Genomic DNA, 18,058 nt, shown 5'->3' on the forward strand with positions numbered 1-18,058 from the left:
AAGGAAACAGCAGAGTTTAGGTAGAACCACTGAGAAATATTTTTACTTACTTTGATTTTGACACCACCATGGCTGCATCAATTCACCACAGAACACCAAATCAAAACAGTGGACATCAGTATCTGTGTACAACAGTGAAAATTATTGTGTTTTTCAAGAGTCTGTGTTTCTTCCTAAAGTATGAGAGCATATTATTAAATTTTAAGGTAACCACATTACAGAGCTGTAATACAAGAATTTCCAAACAGCCCGAGAGATGTTCTTCATTGGCAAGGAAAAGGTCCTGAAGATAATTCTATTCCATGCAGCAGAAGAGTTATGTCTTAAGAGCTATTCTTTCTATATTTCCATATTTTCCCTCAGCAATGGCATGGAGTAGGAGAGGGAAGTATTCCTATTGCCCATTTTCATGTAGCTGGCTAACTCATCTCAGTTCTTGGCATCTGTTCTCAGTGACTGGGAGCAGGACAGAGGCTGGATGCTGTCTCTGTATCTTTGTCTCTTCATGGTCCTTGGAAGCAGCTTAAAGAGATCCTCTGGACAATGGAGGCAGCAAACTAGCTGTTTAAAGGTGGTGCTGTGAAAAATACCTGTTGGGTGACAAAATAGCTGCTTCAAAAATATGCTTTGCCTTCCTTCTTTCTTCATCCTGCTATTCCAGACAATCAAATGGTCAGTATCTTGATTTGGTTAGAGATGCATGGGACAGCTTTCCTTTCAACAGATTATCCAGTCAGATTAAATCTTGTCTATTCTTTTTTCTTCTACAGAAAGGAGTGGTATTTCTGTCTTTGGATAGTTTTCAGGCTATTTCTCTTCATGTCCTATTGTAGGTAGGGAAATTCCAAACATATTTTTTTTTCTATTGATCTATTTTGTCTAGTCACCATAAATTTCAATGTTCTTCCTCTTCTGCATTTGTTCCATCAGTTGTCCTAACTGGCAGTTTCTTCAATAGTCCTTGTTCATGTATGAGATCTTCATAGCTTCAAGCTACCTCATTTCTCTAGAGAGAAAATTAATTTGCACTTTAAACATAAGCAACACTTAGTCCCCATTCAGGCTGTTCTTATGCTGTGGGCTGCCTCAGATCCATCAGGTTTGTTGTTGGCTTTTTTGGCCAAATTTGTTTCTTTTCTTTAATAAAAAAGAATTTTGTAACTGGAACCTGGTTTAAGGTTCTGACATGACACTTTCTTTCACTCAGGCCAACCAAGAAAAGAAACCTACCAATTATTTCTGAAGTTTAAATCACTTCCTTTTCAATAAGCCAGAAGCTGATTCTGTATCATTTTCTCATTCTGTAGCTACTGTTTGTGTGCCTTAAAAGCCAGTGGCAAAAAAAAAAAAAAAAAAAAAAAAGAGCATACAAAGATGATTATAAAAAAGTGGAGATTTATGTTTGTGCCATTACTGAATTTTCAAATGTATTTGATGCACACAATATAAAATTAACATATAATATGGCCAATTAGAAAGATCTTTTTACAGTTCTAACACCTAGGGCCCGAAATTTGATTTGACAAAAACTTTGAGAGAACACACAAATGTTATGCACAGTTGTTTTTTGAACTGAGTTTAAAACCTAGCTGGTCATATTTACTAGTCTCCATGAGCTTGTCCAAGATATATTCTGGTCCTCAGGATCCCAAAACTGTACTGTTTGAAACCAACTTCTATTTTGTTGGGGCTGTATCAATCCACAGATGTCACTCACAGGTAGCTTGCATGAGGTCCAGAACACATTACCAATTATGGCATCTGTGCCTTCCAACCACCATCTTCCTCCAACCATTTCTGATATTTCCAAAGTTAGAGGAAAGTTGAGTTTGTCTTGCCAGTTAGAAAGAAATCTAACAAATTCTACATACAGAGTTCAAAGCAGTTTAAGAAACTGAAGCAATAATTCAGAAGGAAAAGAGGCATCTTCATGATGTTGTTGCTCAATAAAACTTGATGTCTTTTCCCCTAGCTCTACTTGATAATTTGAAATTAAGAGAGTGCCAGTGCTGTCTTACAGGAACTTTCTATGTCAATACTTTACAAGAACGTCGTATAAAATACAATCAGTGTATTCAAGTAGCAAGACAAAAGATTGATGTTATTAATTTAGTTGAGGAACAACAATTTAAAGTGGAGTGGTTGGGCTGTGATACAGAGATGGGTTTCTAAACTAAAGAGGGGATGGCATGGAAACTTGCCATTTCTGAAGCCCTCTGTATCAAAGTTTGCCTTTTCTCCTGTCATGGTAAAAAATTATGAACTCATTTATAAAAATGAATTGCAAGGTTTAAAAGAGTTCAGAGAACTAGTCTAACCTCTAATATGCAGACACCATGTGTCACCTCGTTTCACAGCCAGGCACTTCTCAGTTGGATTTGTTCTAAACTTCAGCAATAGCCTCCAGTTTTCCATTGCTAATGCTGCTGCTTGAAACCATAGTCCAACAATGATTTCACAGCAATGAAATTACTTTGTTTATCCCATGGATTGATAGTATGCCACTGATGAGTTATTAATTTGGGGAGGTTGATTATTTTTGTTTAAATAAAGAGCACATTCAGTCAGGACACAATCAGGCCGTTTGTTGCTCCCAAGAAACATGCAGGTGTGTGAAGTGAACGTATTTCACACTAATTTGTGGATTGGAAATCTGGTCAGCTAAGCAGGGCCTCCTCTGGACATTTGTCAAGTCCTTGGTCCCTGTCAGATATCACCATCCCAGCCAACACTCCCTGCAGTGCTCTGCACATTCCATTCTGTGAGGTAGGATCTTTATCTTCCTTACTGTCTGGAAAACAGATTATACAGTTTGGATGCTACTTAAATAGGAAGAGTAAACCCAACCATTACTATTACTTTTGGTTAGACACAATGGGAATCTGTGTCCTATACATTTTACTTAGCAGCCTATAACGTTTATTTACATAACAAGTGGTAGGAGGAAGATCACAGTGCAAAGATTTCCTTTTAAAATGAAGTAATTTGTCAACATTTGTTTTTCCACTCATTTCAATTTACATGCAAGGATACTAAGTTTTATCTCTGGCTGTGCTACAGGGCTATAGTTATTCACAGCAGGAGAGTGAGCAAATATAAACAGCAAGCTAATGGGCTGAGCCACCATCCAGCTGGAGCTGAAGCTTACCTTAGGTTGATGTCACAGTACACTAGCTGCAGCAAACAAGTCGATGTAAGCTGCAGATTTTAACTTATTTGGGCCATGAGAATGAATATAAGATTTGAAATTCAAGTGTGCATTTTAAGAATGTGTCTCAGCTTGTGATTCTTTCTAATTTATGTACAGGAATGCTGTTTCAAACTGCAATTGTAGTAGCCACTTCAAAACACCAAACTGGCAATGTTGACATCTATCTACAGATGTCTGCTCTTTGTCCTCTGGGCTCCTTTAGAGCCAGTGGAGACACAGAAAAGTTTTTGGGTGTCACTCAGAACCACAGAATCATGGAATGGCTTAGGACAGAAGGAAGCTTAAAGATTATCTAGTTCCAAGTCCTCTGCCATGGGCAGGGGCACCTTCCACTAGACTGGGCTGCTCAAAGCCCCATTCAGCCAGCCTTGAGCATTTCCAAGGAGGAGACCTCCAGAGCTTCTCTGACCAAACTGTTCCAGTGCCTCACCCCCTCACAGTAAAGAACTTCTTCCATCTATCTTTCAGTCTGAACCCATTACTCCTTGTCCTGTCACCACAGTTCCTGATGAAGAGTCCCTCTCCGGTTTCCCCTTTCAGATACTGGAGGGTTGCTATGAGATCTCCACACTGAACAGCCCCAGCTCTCTCAGTCTGTCTTCATAGTGGAGGTGCTCTAGTCCCCTCATGAATTCCATGTTCCTCCTCTGGACTTGCTCCAAAAGTTCCATGTTCTTCATGTTTTGGGGGCTCTGGCACTTGGCTCAGTCCTGCTCAGAGGCAGGGGTGGCAGCACCCTGGGGGCTGAGCTCAGCTCAGCTCTCTGGAGCCTGGTGCCAGTAACACCAAGGGTGTGGGCTCAGTCCTGAGCGGGTCACTCACCTCAGAGCTGGGGTTCAAGGTCCTTGGGGTCCCTTCCAAGTCAGAACATTCTGTGGTCTGGAAATCAAGACTTGATTCTCTCCCCTGCTATGAAAGGAGTGTGAGAAAGGCTCAGGTGTAGGAGTCTCTCCATTTCTGACAAACTGAAGACTGGGGAGATAGTAACTTCCATAAATAAGCAAAATTACTACTTAACCAACACTGAATCTTTTATCCATTGACATCTCCCTGTCAAGACAAATATTTTATGCTTACTACATTTTGTGGGGAGTGCTTGTTGGATTTGGGAATTCTTTGCTGGTTACAAGTATCAATTTAACTTCAATTGATACGAAAATCGAATATTTTATATATACATATTATATATAAAATATATAGTGTTCAGAGCATTTCCTCATGAATACGAGTTTTTTAAACTTAACAGGTGTCCTTGAATGACGAAGGATGGACTTCTTTTTATCATTCTTTCACAGATAACAGAGACAATATTACCCAGTATGATATGAATTATTTGGAATAGCTATAACAACCCAGAGGATGTTGGCACATTCAACAACAGGCTGGCCCTTAGCATCCAAACATTCACATAAAGTTTCTTTACTGAGAATGTGATGGCTGCTTCATCTGAATGTGAAGAAGTCTGATGCTCTGTATTTGATGACAGTGATGGAGAGAAAACTACTCCTTTTTAAAATTTATACAGAATTTTTTACTGATGCAATAATAGTAAAATATCTAGGGGAAAATATAACGGTGAAAATTTTCTTTACTGATATGCCAACTTTATTCATTTCTGCATGCAAAAGCTGAATTATTTATTTCCATGAAGCAATTTATTCTATACAGTTGAAGCGAATACTTGTTGATGTCTTAGGAAAAGTTTTTACTTGATCAGGTAAGTATAGGACTTAATATCTTTCTCCAGATATATAGTCTATTGTTAGCTACAGTCTGAAAGTGCTTCTACAAGCACAGCTTTGAACTGGAGTTATAGACTTTTTTGACCACAAGAGATGAAAAATTACCAAGGTGTGTTTGGTGTTTGAGTGAGATTTTATGAGTGAGATAGCCATCTAACTATTGATAAGCCTGGGTAACTCATTGCCTCCTGTGAGCTGTCATGACAGATATGTATTTTGTATTTCTGCTGCTGCTAAAAGTGTGAACAGAATTGATCAAATGGGCTTGTAGCAGGAACTGTTCACTGAAAATCTCAGATCTTTCTGGAGGAAGATGGAAATATATGAAAATACATAAGCTGAATTTCAAAAAAGCTCTATGTGAGAGATTGTGTGCTGAATTTAAGGATGAAGTTGTCTAACTACCCCAAGAGGCATATTTTCTCCTTTCTGGAAATCAGAAATTAATAGCAATAAAACTCCTTTATTCTCCCTGCTTGGTTTGGGTTTTGGGTTTTTTTTATTCTGTTGCTCTAAATTTCAGAATACACTTCTTCCCATAAGGAGAATTTCTGAGAAGGCACAGGTAAGTGATGGTTGGACAAGAAATTTCTGGAATAAAGTGGCTTGAATCCCCAAATCCAGATCTCACAGAAATGAGATCTCAATTCTGAAGGATACATAACAGGAACATCATAGAAGTATGTATACTAAATCTTGACTGATTTGATAACAAAGACTGGCCAACAGACATTGCACTACACTTCTGCTAGAACTTTGGGCCATTTCTGACTTACCTTTATAGATGATTCTGTACTATGAACAAAATTAATAACTGTACTGTAGTTCAGACTTTTAAACTTGTGCCTGGGGCATGAGTAGCCAATCACCTCTGTCCATACTGGTTCCAATTTCAGACTTCAATTTTCTCTGATGTGGAAGCTTGATTACAAGAACAAATGTGGAAGCCCAGTTCAAACAACTATGTACTATGCACTTAATTCTCCTTTGAAAGTTTTTAGGAAATTCTTGTGGCCAGAAAAAGCCTAATTTTCAAAGCACCAGTCTCTGAGAGGCTTTCTCTAGCACCACATCTCTCAGCCTCTCATTTCTGGCACGTGCATTGACTCTCCTGTGGGCTCCACACAGAGGACTTTGAAGTGTTAAGTCTTTGATACAGTGCCACAGCAATTTAATTATTTTCTCCTGTGCTGCCTCAGCTACACTAAGCTTAAGGAATTAGATGGAATGCAAGATTTTAGCTTAACTTATAAAAATGCAAATGATCTGGAATTAAATTGCTCAGGAACTTGACTCTCCATCATACAGTGATAAGAAGCACTCAAGCTGCAGTTCTTTCCCATAGCATAGAATTCTGCCTGAGTGAACACTGGACTGGGAGCTTTTCCACCTCACCTCCTCTTCCTATCTCCAAAGAATTTAATGTGCTACAAAGTACTTATCTTCCACTCCACTCTGTTTTCAAGGAGGAAGTGACCTGAAGCACAGATCAGATTTTCAGAAACTCCTTTCTGTTGTACTTCACATTCATATCCATGGAAAGTCATCCATCTACCCAGGATATCATTTTTCCTTTTGCCCAAGGAAATCAACAACAAATACCAGCACATACCTCGTGACCCCTAGGGCCTTTACTCCACCTTCTTGATCTCTTCTGCTTTCGAAAAAAACAATTTGAAAGATCTCCCACTGCTGATTTAATGCAGGATCTTCAGAGGATTATAGCAGATAAAGAAACACAAGTTTTATTCAAGGTGAGAAACCAGCATGATTACAATTCATTGCCATTCAAGCACATAACAGACAGACTGCATCTGCAGCCCTGTGTCTCTTGCCCTGAATGTGGTGTGGAGTTTTAAAGACAGGGGTCATTGTCTTTGCCTTCATTGTATATTTTCTCACCAGACTCATTGGATTATTGGAAATCTCTCAGTAGCTTTCTTGGCATAAGGGATTTGAGTTACATACATATACATATACATATATACATATACATATACATATGCATATACATATACATACATCTCTCCCTGATAGTTAATCTGCTTAAATAATCTTAGCTTCCAGATCTCATTGTCCCTATCACCTGTTTACTGTTTCCTCACTATGAGCTGCAGTTTCCCCTTCTCCTGCACCCCCAGAGCTGTACAGAATTCTGTGCCTCCTCTGTGCACCTTGCCCTGACCTGCTCCACATTCTCTTCAGTTTAATTCTGCTGTGGTGTCAAATCTATCTTCATCTGCTTCTTCCAGAAAATGCTCATTACCCTGTGTGCACATGCTCTATGCACAGACACACCCTTGGAAATGGCTTGCATTACCAACTTGCAAAACCTACAGGATACATGGGCAGAGACTGGAGGAAACGACTGAGAACTGAGGTTCTGTTAATGCATTTCCTCTTGTGATAAAGCTCTTGAGACTGTAAAACAGAAACACACCAAATCCTTGCTTTGGGTAGGGTGTGATTTGTTTGGAGAAAACAATAAATACAAGATTTCCACTCTATATAGCACTTCATAAATATGTGTTTATTTCCTCGTCTTTCGCCAGTTTTACAGTTTTAACCAGTGCCTCAGTGGTAATGTTTGTCAGAAGTATACAATGGAACTTCAGATAGTTCTATTTTGCAGTTATGAAATTAAAAACAAATGAACAGGCCTTTCCATATGGAACTGCACCAAAAAAAATAATGAAACTAATTTTTTGTAACATATTACAGTTACATAAGATTTCAACTTACATTTCTATCTTATTCTATGTACTGTATTTACACAGTTAACTAATTTATTATTTACATTTTCCAAATTCTGTAGTCATAAATATTTTCATATTGTACATTCTAGTTTAAACTTTTATTACAGAAATTATTTAACACGCATTTCAGACACTGCAATTTCAATATTTCACATGAGTTCTAGGAAATGACTGCCTGTTTTCATTAGTGATGTGTCAAGATGCCTCCTTCATAAGAAAATACATATTACAAAGGAATTTTATCATATTCAGAATCTTGAATATTGAAAAAACTAAGATCATGGGATGTAATAATGATAATTCTACTTCCTTTTCTATGCAATATTTTTTTTGGAATTACATTTTACCTGAGATGTAAAATTGTTAAATGTGTGGGCTTTTGATAAAAATTTGAAGCCTTACATAAATGTTGGCCTTCTTTTTATTGAGAACTACTCCTATCTGTATAGATATATAAATGTCATTTATATATCTATATCATATTTTCCAGAAAAGTCTATATCTACAGAAATAAACATTGATAATATATTAGGAAACTTCCCACTATCCTTAAAAAGCAATGTGCTCAAGTACAATATTCAACTTCTGACACAGACACAATAGTAAATGTGACCTCTACTGGTAACATTTCCTTCCAAGGAAAGTAAGAGGTACCTGTTGAATTTGGAAGACATGGCAGACAACTTATGTGGACCCAATGAAGGAAATTTTATATATCCAGTCCCAAAAATGTTATGCAGGAGCATCTGACACAGCAGACAACTTTGGGTCAACTTTCCATGTTACACATAACTACCTAAATAACATCTTAATAGAAAAAAGTTAATTATAGAAAACCCTTACAACAGTTAATGCTGTGTTGTCTTCTCTCATTACAATAATATGCATTTCTATTAACAAATGATTGCAGATACCAAGTTTAAAGCAAATGGTCATAGATTTCATGTTTCTTTTATTCTGTTATTGGTAGACACTGTTAGGCACAATATGACATTCTTTGTAAACATGAATTTTGATACATTAGACCACGAACTGAAAGCAGTACACAGACATGTAAGAAGCACAGATCCACTACACATTCCAGGCACAAATGCAGCCACCTGGGAGGCCAGACCCTGTATCCATCACAACTCAAACACCCTGCTGACACCAGTGGAAAAGAAATGCATCCTCGTTTCCAAACACACCAGCTTCTGAAATAATTCTCTTTTTTATCTTCTATTAAAGAGCTCATATAATTTTAAAATATAGATGGTCTCATAATCACACGTTGGTAAAAACGCATTTTACTTCATTTACCCTGAAACACCTACTTATTACAAAGTCTGTGTGAAGAACTAAGGCCCCTAAAGCAAGTACTGTAACTAACACATTTAGAAAGCCCTCTTCAAAATATGTATCTACATGTTTTTAAGAAGTTGAAAATAATCTTTCAATAACAAATCATAAGAGAAAATCTCTTGGATGTTTTTTTTATTTCCCAAACTTAAAAGTGCACTACACTTCCTGTGCAACACTGTGCAACTCAAGAACCAAACTGAGGAATAGTAAGTTTGAACTTTTAAGTGTATTGCTTATTGCAACTCCCACCCTTGATAACCTGCATGTGTATGGTAGGCACAAATTAATACGAATTATTTACATCCAACAGATCAAAATTAGAATTCTTATCAGAAAATATTTATTGAAAAAAAACAGTGCACTTAAATTATATAAGTTTTAAGAAATTATTCAGTATCCCATGGTTATATGAAGAAACATTAATTTCAGTCCTTAGACTCATAGAGGATTTGTGTTCTGCTAATGACCCATGAGCAATCTGAGTCTACAGTTACTGTTATTGGTATTGGGAGCTAGCTCTCTTCCTCTGAAAAATCAGGAAAAATAGGTACTAAATTATTTAACAAAAAAGCTTTGGAAAGATATATTAATTTTTCTTTTCTAACTTGCTAGAAATGGAGAATAAGGCAATAACTGAGATTAAAATATATCTTGCTTTGTAAACCAAGCTTCTTAATACATTTCTTAAAAGTGAACTTTCATGCTGAAAAATTGCAAGGCCTTAAAAGAGAAACTTTAATTACTTTGACAAGACCATGCCTTCTGTTTAATTCACTATTTTAAAGCACTCCAAAATATATTGAGAGGGATTTATTTCAGTATAATAGATGAGTCTTCAGATTTAAGTAACTCCTTTTTATGGCTAAAACGCTTCTATAGCATCCTTCAAGACAATAATGTTTAGAAAAATGCCACCAATTTCCATTACAATCCTCTGTATTCTTATACTATGGAAGAATTCTAACCTAATTCCATGGAAAAAACCACAGATGGTGTGCTAATATCAGTGTCTTTTGAGTTATAATCAGACTCAGGCCTTGCTGCCTAATATGGTCTGTATGATTATGGACATGCTCTTTTTAGCCACTCAAAGTAGATAAATTTCACTGACTAAAACTGGTTTATAAAGTCATGGGAGGTGACACTGAAGTAAGGACAAAATCATTCCATAAGTAGTTTTAAGCCTAAAGTACATAGAAAAATTGCTCAACATAAATAAGTCAGACTACAATTCTCCTATTTAGAGAAGGGAAAAAAGAAGAAAATTATAAGACTTCTGAACTCATTTTTCATGCTGAGCAGAAAAAATTCACTTTTAAGTTCATTCAGTGCTTGATATCCTGCTTTGTCCACCTCTTTGGTATTCTGTTCTCATTCTGCAAATTCTAACAGAATTTTAATGGTCATCTTACTTCAAATGAAAGAGCAATGAGCTGAAAGCATAACCAGAACAACAGATGCCATAATACTGCAGAACACGTTGGTTCTAATGATTTCTGTCTCTTTGCATTCACTTCTTGTAATGATTGGGGGCATCAGCAAATGCAAACTTCAGTCTGTAGGCCTCTGCCAGGAGTACACTGATGTCTTCATTTCCCCAGTGTACTGTGGGCAAATTCTGTAAAAATATCAGCAACTCCTAATTGAAAAAAAAAAAAAAAAAAGTAAATGCATTTTTTCAAATAGCAGTGTAATAACTACGTATTACTTATGATCATAAGCAACCATTCCTATAGCACCTCTGTATCCCAAACAAACCCAAGACCCAATTAAGTTTAGTGATTTTTTACATAGATACTTGCTATTCAACCTTTCAGTGCAGAAACTTGCTACTAATTGTAGTTGAAATATGGTTATTTGTTAATTTTTTTTAGAGAAAAATATTCTGTGGTGTTGCCTATCCAAATTATTTTTATGCTCCAGGGCATTAAGTTATTTAATTGGATACATTTTCAGAATTATGGGTGATTGATAAGTCTGGGATTCTCTTGCACCAATGCAAAGATAAGCTACTTCTCTGCTTATGCATGAAGAATTATGAAGCAAATTATTATTTCAGTCAGTTGTAGTCAACACCCACCTTGATTCTTAGCCCAGGTTTCCCATTCCCTGCTGGTGTCTGATCCCAAAACATTTTCCTGTGAGTCAGCATTTCCTCTCTCTCATATTAGGTTTAGGCAAAATTCACTTCCAAGAAGCCTAAGCCCAGAAACAGAGGTAACAAGAAGCTCCCTGGGACATGCCTCTATCTTCAGTTCTGATGAACATGAATCAAAATCCACCACGATCCTCAGCAGCACAAAGCATCAAATCCTCACCTGCAGGCTGAAACCTGCCAGCTCTGAGAGGACTCTTTGGAAGATCAGCTACCACAAATTGTCTCCTGACTTCATGCAAATGACAATTTTCATAAGGCTCATAATTTTACTAAACTCTGGAAGTTAGTTTGCTCTTCAAAGAAAAAAAGCTGGTGACCCATAAGGTCAGAAACACTCAATTGTGATGCAAAAGCCACCCTAGGTCAAATTTGAAGTTCATGAAGTTTGAAAAATTCCACAGAGCAGATCACCTGTCTCATGCTTTTAATTGTTTTGATAAACTGTGATAAAACAGCAAAAGAGAAGTTTTGGATGAGTCACAACAAAATGACTGTGGATTTTTATGATGAGAGGTATGAGGCAATCTTAGGAATAAGTGAAGTTATTAAGCCTGTATCTTCTATTAAGCTTGTATCTTCAGAAAAAATGCAGACAATTTGTGCACATTTGTATAGATGCATATGCATTTGTGAGGATGTGTATAAGTACATTTTTACGTGAGTATGTCTGTTAAGGTTTATTCTTAAGATCAGAAATAAGTGAATAGGAATGCAATTAAAACCATACCCACTATCTTGTTATAAATCAGAATCCTGCAGTATGATGTATAAGCACCTAGGGAAATTATTCTTCTTCATAAGAGTCCTATTTTCCTTGTTCTCCTTTCTCCTTCCTCTGCACCTGCTTTCAAAGAAGATGGCTGTAGAAGCCCTTAGCAAGGATTCAGTGATTTTAGGAAACAGCCAGAAGCAGAAATGAACATTAAATTATTTCTTTGTGTTTGTGAGAAAATTATTTTGGCTTCATCTATTTCACGGTCTTGCTATACTGGTTCTTGAAAATGAAAAGAGAAAGGATAGAAGTTGAGCAGCCCTGTATATTTAATTATGAATAATAAGTAGCAATGCAACAGAGTTAGCATGAGAATGTCTCTATTACACTTGAGAGAACACATTTTTAATAAAGTATTATACAATTGTCAAAATCCCACTCTTTTAAAAAAATTTTCTATGTACTTATTTGACAGTTATGCTGATAACTGTAATTAATAAATTAGCAGTAGAGAGTAGGAGGGTTATGTGGAGGGATCATAAATGCCTGGCTTCATGAAAGTTCTTTTCTCCTTTCACAAAACTAACTTTCAAGCAGCCCTAAGACACAGCAATTAATTTAGTGAGCTTTGTGAAATTACCTCTTTTATTGTTTGTAGTCTCAAGACTTTTCTGGGTCAGATTTCTGGCGCAAACAATTCATATTGCTGGAGCAGTGATTTGGTTTTCTTTTGGGCTTTGGAACATCCTAAGACTATAGCTTCAATATCCATGATATACGAAATTTAGCATATAACTCAAATCTGAAATAGGGCTGTTAGTAACAAAGTAGTTCAATACTTCTACCAATAATTTCAAATTTGATAATAATTTTGATCTGAATTAAATATATAAATAAATGGCAGACTAATGCATTGACTGTCCAAGTCCACTTCTGCTTGAGTGGGGATTTTGCCACTGTTGCCAAGGGAAAAGATCAAAGTCTAAGACTGATACTGACTAGTGAATATGTGCTAAAAATCCAAAGTAACTGGCCAAAACATACTACCTGTATGACCACCTAAAGATAAGGCTTATATTCCTATGATCTATTGCAGAGCTTCAAAACTTGCTCAGAGAGAAATAAAGCTTACATATTTCAAAAATAAAGTAACAGTTGGTAAAAACCTTACTAAAGAAAATGTTATTTTCTTTAAATAAGAAGATTTTATTTTTCTTTAACTGATAAAGAAAATCATGCTGCCTTTATTGCTGCATATGGAGCACTCTTTGGAAACAAGAAAACTGCTATAAAGAAACAATCAAAAACCCCAAACATAGTCTTTGGATTTGCAGGAATGTACTAACACACTACTTAATATTTACAAGACCACATGACAAGTTTGTCAAAAACTGCTCAATTCAGCATTTTACAGTTAAAAAAAAAAAAAAAGAGCAAGAATTGCTACAAGTGACTCCAGCTTACTAATTTATTTTTAATTATCTTTTTTTTTTTCCCCCCAACAGATAAATAGGAATTACTCAGCAGCATATACAAATAAGGCATGCATACTAACTTCTTAGATTTATTTTCCTATACATAACAGTATTAAAATATGAGGCATACTTTGAAATATGATGAATTGTAATGTGAATTAATACTATCCATTAAAAACTTGTAGGTGATAAACTGCCTGGTCTATTCCAGAAGAAAACGAATGGAAGAAAATTAATACTTGTAAAATATTCCTGGAAGAGTTTTGTTTTCTGCTTATTTTAAATGGTATTGTGATGACACCTGGCCAAAGAATCAGGGCAGCCAGTAGGTCATCATCAGAGCTGGGGTTTCTAAAATCCCAGTCCAATGTTTGTTTATATTTTGGCTGTATCAACAAAAAATATGCTAAAAATTATGTCCTTTGAATTTGGCAAATAGAGTGTCCTGTTCTCCTGGACTCTCACAGCCCTATTAATCCCTTGCCCTGGGGCCATCTGCATGCCCATGCTGCCAGCACAGCTTCAGCTCTGTCTGTCTGTGGTGCTGCTTTCTCATGCCACAGCACAGGGAGGCATCTCCACCTCCCTCCCTCCTTGCCAGCCCAGCAGAGGAGAGTCAAGGTACCACCTGCATTTGCTCCTGCCCCTCATCAAGCACAAAAAACTGAAGAGATTTTAGTCACAGTGTTAGTATCATAGCAGTAGCTGATGTTACCCAGGACAGTGTGAGAAAACTGGGAGTTTTTAGGGGGGAGAAGAGAAAGCTAAGGCAGGATCTAAGAGCAGTTCTACCCAGAGGGGCTGCCAAGAAGCAATATAAAATACTCTTGGCAAGAGTAACAAGCTGAAGCTAACTTGTCATAGGAAGCTAACTTGTCATTAGAAAACAATCCTTTGCAATGAGGGTGCTCGAGCAGGGTGCCAGGGAAACTGTGAATCTGTCCAGTGGGATTTTCACAGCTCTCCTGGCACCCCTCTGAGCAGCTGCTCAAGCTCCAGTGCTAGCCTGGCTTGCAGCAGCAACCTGCACTATGCACCTCCCTCCCACAGGGAAATTTTCCAGTGTTTTGTTAAAGGACATCAGCTCAAATTGAAAAGAAATCCAAAAGTGCAACAAGAAAAAACCCTAAACATTTATCCCTTTGGACCATTTCAAGAAACAATAAAGGTATGTTTCCTGATAGGAAGTATGTATTTTTCATTTGTAATTGAAGGATACAGGGGGCTAGTGCAGCAGAGTTTCTGGGTCAGACTCTGACTAAATCACAAATCTATAAATCAAACTGACTTTTAAGTATGGCAAAAGATCTGAATGTAAACTATATTCTAGCCTTTGTAAGAGATTGTTGGTTTACATTCATGTATCTAACCCACAATTCTGAAATAATTCTTCAGTACATTCAAAATTCAATATTTTTGCTACCAAACAAAAACCTTACCTTATATAGAATTTTACTCATTGGATTTCCACAACTTTGACTTCATTTGGATTTACATGATACTTTACATATGTGTGTTTATAAAATATGCTAAAACACTTTATATATAGCATGCTCAACTATGTTACTGTACATAAAGTATTTTTAAACACTTATAAGCAGCTACATAAAGTGCAATTTTAAAGTAAATGTGCTTTCAAAATGTAATTTTTCTCTGATAATTAAGATGTAGTCTAGAACTATTCACCTTGTAGTCAAGACAGTGGTAAACATGCTGGAAGTTCTGTGGTACAAAAGCACCTCCAGATGTATGAAGAGTGTAAGTATGAGCTCTGTGTTTTTAACACACCACAACAGGTTAAGAAATGGCTGTTGTCAGACAAAATTATTATTGAAGAGGAAAATATTATCCCAGAAGATCCAGTACACATATCTAAAATAAAATACCAGATGGGCAGCTTGGAAAGGTGATTTCCTAAGCCTTTATCCCTCAATTTCTTCTAAAATCAAAGAGGTCAACATCCACTCCTTATAACAAAATCAAAACTGAATATTAATAAAACTTCACAAAATATAATGATTATTACAAATTTATCAGCCTCTTTCTCCTCATTGAGATTTTAACCCCCAGCATATTAAAACAATCTTAAAAACCCCAAATCCAGAGCAAAGAAAGTAAATTTTATCATGTTTTGGAATCTATTTCAAATCTCCTTACAGTATGACATAAGCTATAATCCTGCTAGAAATATTATTTTTAGCATAAGCTTGGCCAATAATACTGGTTATTTGGCAATTGCTATCTGTAATTGCAATGCTATTTATTATCATCCCTACTCTGACTCCATATGTGGATCTTGAAGGAAGGAACATCAAAACCAATTACACGAAAACATATAAAACATAAAAGCATTATTCTAATGAGTAGAACACTAAGGTATCTTCTGTGCTAATCAAAGCAAGGTATTTACTTTTAAAATCCAGACTTTTTGTCTGTGTGAATTATTGACAAAGTTCAATTGCAAGGTTGTTTTTTTTTAATAGAAGAAACTTAACAGGACATAAAAACCAGTAATAGTGTTTCCATTTTAGATAATATAAAATGGCAGTAACTAAAGTTAAAATCAAACTTGAACATACTGAGGACATTAGCAGAGTTAGTTTTTAGTGTCAAAACTGAGAATCTATTAATTTCACAAATAAAGGCACTCCTAAACTGCTAAATCCTTCTCTATGAGAGTTGTTCATCCTTCCTGCTGTTAACTGCAATGTAATTGCAGTCTGAGTACTCCTGGTCTACACAGCTCTATTTCATACTGATAGGCAGAACCTACAATCTTACTATATTTTAGCTTTACAATATACTTTAGGACTGTATATAAGCAACTTAAAGGTAAATTAATCTTCAATGATTTGATAAGGAAATGCAAACAACTATAATTTTAATAAGAGACATGCAGTATTACACATTATGAACACATATAAAACACTGCAAAATTTATGCTAGCAATTTGATTAAATGGCCCCTTTATGAGAGCTATTTGTACTTTCCAAAGTTGTACTTGAAATCCCAGAACAGAGCACCCACTTTTAAAGAACTAATGAAGTGAAATTCTACAAAAATTTATTTAGAGTAATTATTGAGACAACCTACGGAGGAAACCAGTTATTGCCAGCGAAAAAAATGCTCATTTATGTTTTTTAGATAATAGAAAAGAGAAATAAACCCTATGCATGCATTAAAAGAAATCTTAATGTTTTTATGATTTTATGGGAAGTTGCATGATGTTGGACCAGAGATAGAACTGGACAACGAATCATTCATTTGTTTGCAACCAGATGTAACCACTATACAGGCAAAAAAACCCCATCCTTAATACAGGGATTATTTGATTCCTATTTACTTTGCAACATTCTTTTTCACTTGATTCCATTTGGGAATGCCAAGTGTGAAAGGAAAGGTTGGTTAGTGCCAATGAGCATCTCCTCCATGGATTTGGTCCCTTCCTCTGCCCTGTGAGCAGACAGACAGATGTGCCAGAGCTGCAGTGCCTCACACCCTCTAAGAGCTGCTGTAACCTGGCTGGCAGAGTGCTGTGCCATGTTATCCTCTAATCCTCTTCCCAGATATTTAGGATGAAGGATACCTGCTGCTTTGGGACTCAGCCAAGCTCACTACAAATCCCCCCCCACAGCTGCTATCAAAGCAGTAACTGCAGTGGCTAGTGACATGAAAGCACAGGTCCAGCACACACTGCAGAGCCTGGATGACCTTGTCCTGCTGCCTCAGTGCTACCTCTCCCTTCTCTCTGCCCCTTGCTCTTGATATGATACTGCACCAGATGAATGCAGCTCTAGCTATGAGTACTCCTTTCTTGAGCACTGTTTCTTGCAATAAGCTCAGCAATATTCCCTATGCTGCTGCCACTTCTTCTCCAGATGTCCTAACCTGCCACACAGAGTTACAAATAATGAGCTCTATTTCTGGAGTGCTGTGCATCTTATTAATTACCTGTGTTTTGCAGTCAGAGAAAACATTGTTTTCCTGTTGGGCCCAACTGGAACTGAGAATATTGAGATTTTAAACTATAATATTAAAGAGATAGTAGGACTAGGTCCCCTACAGCAGCTTAAGAAATATTTGCTGCAGATACAGGTTAAGAGGTGTAAGTGGACCTGGATCCTTCAGTGGTACAGCTGAATGCCTGGGCTGCTCCCCGAGCATGGACAGCACACAGAGCAATGGCTGAGGTAGCACACAACAGTCCCTTTTGGATCCTGGATGCAAAAATGCATTCCTGGTTCCTGTAACCTCAAAGACTATGGATGAACAGAAACTGATAAGCACAAGATGGTGCAACACTGGTTTATCTATACTAAGTGGTAGGAGCATTGAAGTCTGCACTGGACACAGCCTGAAAGATTTAAGAGACATGCTCTTGGCCAGTCATAAATCAGTGTCACTCAAAGACTTCCACCTGGAATGTGAAAGTTTAGAGGAAAGAAGCAAGAGTCAAAAACCCCAAACTCAAGTATTAGTTGAAATACTGTAACACTGAACTTCCTAAATTCAATGCTAAATTTGATCTTTTCTTATACATTCCTTTATTGTGCATTACTCACATTAGGCTCCTAGAATTCCTTGAAAGAAGCATTAATTCTTTCAATCAGTCTTACACATCTTAATTTTGAAATTTTTTTCACATACCATGACATCTCAATCA

General features: G+C 36.7%; 1 protein-coding gene across 1 annotated transcript in view; it reads right to left on the bottom strand.

Annotated features, from left to right (window-relative positions):
* Positions 1 to 7,462: 7,462 nt before the first annotated feature.
* Positions 7,463 to 18,058, bottom strand: part of TBC1D22A (TBC1 domain family member 22A) — a 135,763-nt gene continuing 125,167 nt past the window's right edge. The window contains exon 13 of the mRNA XM_079303965.1: positions 7,463 to 10,689. Within this exon, the coding sequence (XP_079160091.1) occupies positions 10,561 to 10,689 (129 nt within the window). The 3' untranslated portion in view covers positions 7,463 to 10,560. The remainder of the gene's footprint in view (positions 10,690 to 18,058) is intronic.

Source organism: Erithacus rubecula (genome assembly GCF_903797595.1).
Source record: "Erithacus rubecula genome assembly, chromosome: 4".
Classification (NCBI taxonomy): Eukaryota; Metazoa; Chordata; class Aves; order Passeriformes; family Muscicapidae; genus Erithacus; species Erithacus rubecula.